Here is a 2494-nt window from a genome sequence, read left to right on the forward strand (position 1 = left end):
GAGGGGGACGTCATGTGTGTGTGTGTCAGGTCAGACTAGTGCTGCTACCAAAATGACAGTAGATGGTACAACCTGCCAAGGACTTAGAATTTCTGGGAGGACGCTGCAAAAAAGAAAGAGAGCATATGTAGAGGACACTTCATCCTTGCTGTAACACGCAAGGTTAACAACACGGGAGAGGAAAGTTATGGGTTATAAGGTATCCTTATTTGGTGAAGCGGGATGTTGCCACGGGTCATCTTCGACGATGGGAGTGATTATTCAATCGCACTGATCAGCTACCAACCGTCTTAAACTGAGCAATGTCCAGTCAGTAAGGTGCTGATCCACCACGTCTGTCCGCTGCTAAGGTGTATGGAGCTAGAACAAAAACTTTAAAGCAGACGTAAATTCCAGCACCTGGCAAAAGAGGAAGAAAATTGAAATTGACCCCATTGAAACTGGGGACCTGGAATGTCAGAACAATGGCAACCGGAATGGACATTACCGACCTGGACAAAACAGAGGACATCAGGAAAACGGCAATCATTGACAGGGAGCCCATACGGATGAATTTAGACATCACTGCCCTGCAAGTGACAAGACTTGCTGACTCTCGTTCCATTAGGGAAAGAAATCGCACATTCTTCTGGTAGGGTCTTGGGGAAGATAAGAGGATAATCCTTGGTGTGAGGTTCGCAGTACACAACAGATTGCTGAACAAGATCTGTATTCCTCGAGGCATATCTGAGCGCATCACTATCATGGAAGGGCCCATCTCACTAGTGCGTATGCCCCGATTCTAACAGCAGAAAATGAGAAGAAAGATCAGTTCTACAGGAACTTCAGGATGTGATCAACAGTATCCCAAAGGCAGACCAACTCATGGGCGATTTCAATGCAAGAGTAGGCGCTGATCACCAAGCATGGCCCAACTGCCTTGGACAGTTTGGACTGGGGAAAATCAATGAGAATGGCTGGAGACTCTTAGAATTCTGCACAAATAACAACCTGTGCATTGCAAATACCTTCTACAATGACAAAGACCGGCATAAAGTTTCTTTGTGCCATCCAAGCTCAGGTCGTTGGCACCAGATTGACTTCGTCATCGTCAGAAAGAATGATGTCAACACTGTGAGGTAAACAAGATCCTTCCACAGTGCAGACTGTAACACAGATCATCTGTTGGTTATAGCCAAGATAAAGATGGTCACAAAGAAAACACCAAGAGCCGAAAAACCAAAGAAACCTAAGATCAACACAAAAAACACCCAAGATCCAGCAATGAGAACCAAATTTCAAAAATATGTTAAAGAACAACTCCAAAACTTAGATAGCTCATCCCCTGACGACATGTGGAACAACATGAAATCAGCAATACATGATTCTGCGCCGAGGGCCTTTGGAAAGGATCGACTTTCCAAGGAGGACTGGATCGAAGCCAATGCATCAATACTAATGCCATTACTTGAGAAAAAGCGCAAGATCTTCATAAAGCTCAATAGAAAGCCAACAGAAAGTACAAAGCAACAGCTACGTGTTTCAAAATCCAACCTTCAAAAAGAAACTAGAAAATGTGCCAACCAGTACTGGGATAAATTATGCTTAGAAATTCAACAGGCGAGTGACATGAAAATGTATGAGATGATTAGAGTTCCTATCAGACCAAGAGTGAGTGAAGTGGCACCTCTCAAGTCTGCAACGGGTGACCAGCTGACGGACAAGAATGAACAAATGGAAAGATGGGTGGAACATTACTCTAAATTGTACACAAAGGTGCGAGATGTTGATAGACAGCTTGATGAAGCCATTCCTCAGCTTCCCGAAATGACAGAACTTGATATACCACCAACGGAAGAAGAATTCTCCACTGTAATCGATGAATTTGCAAGCGGAAAAGCACCCGGAAATGGCAATATACCTGCTGAAGTGTTGAAAGAGAACAAAGATGCCCACCTTCCACATTTATACAAGTTACTAAAGACGTGTTGGCTGGAAGTAAAAATTCCACAAGATATGAGAGATCCCAAGATCATCACTCTCTATAAAAATAAAGGGGACAAGGAAGATTGCAATAACTACAGAGGCATCTCACTTCTGAGCATCACTGGAAAAGCTTTTGCGAGGATCATTCTGAAACAACTTCAGAAGCTAGCAGAAAGAGTACTACCAGAGAGCCAGTGCGGTTTTAGATCTAACCGCTCAACAATGGATATGATCTTCTCCATTCGTCAACTACAAGAAAAATGCCGGGAGCAGCAATTACCACTGTATATAGCATTTGTCAATCTGGCAAAGGCATTTGATACAGTCAGCGGATCAGGACTGTAGATGGTGCTTGGAAAATGTGACTGTCCCCCAATACTGCTGCAGCTCATTGTTTCGTTCCATGATGACATGAAGGCTACCATTCAGTTTGACGGTTTAATATCAAATAGCTTCAACATCAACAGCGGAGTGAAACAAGGTTGTGTCTTAGCACCAATCCTTTCAACATTTACTTTGCTGTATTGCT

The 2494-nt window shown here is 43.4% G+C and overlaps 1 protein-coding gene across 1 annotated transcript; it reads left to right on the plus strand.

The window, feature by feature from the left end:
* The first annotated feature begins 1185 nt into the window (after positions 1–1185).
* On the plus strand, positions 1186–2310 carry LOC106867510 (uncharacterized). The gene has a single exon (XM_014912396.1). It carries the CDS (start codon positions 1186–1188, stop codon positions 2308–2310), a length of 1125 nt encoding a protein of 374 aa, XP_014767882.1.
* Positions 2311–2494: the final 184 nt, after the last annotated feature.

The sequence above is a fragment of the Octopus bimaculoides genome, chromosome 2 (assembly GCF_001194135.2).
Source record: "Octopus bimaculoides isolate UCB-OBI-ISO-001 chromosome 2, ASM119413v2, whole genome shotgun sequence".
Taxonomy (NCBI): domain Eukaryota; kingdom Metazoa; phylum Mollusca; class Cephalopoda; order Octopoda; family Octopodidae; genus Octopus; species Octopus bimaculoides.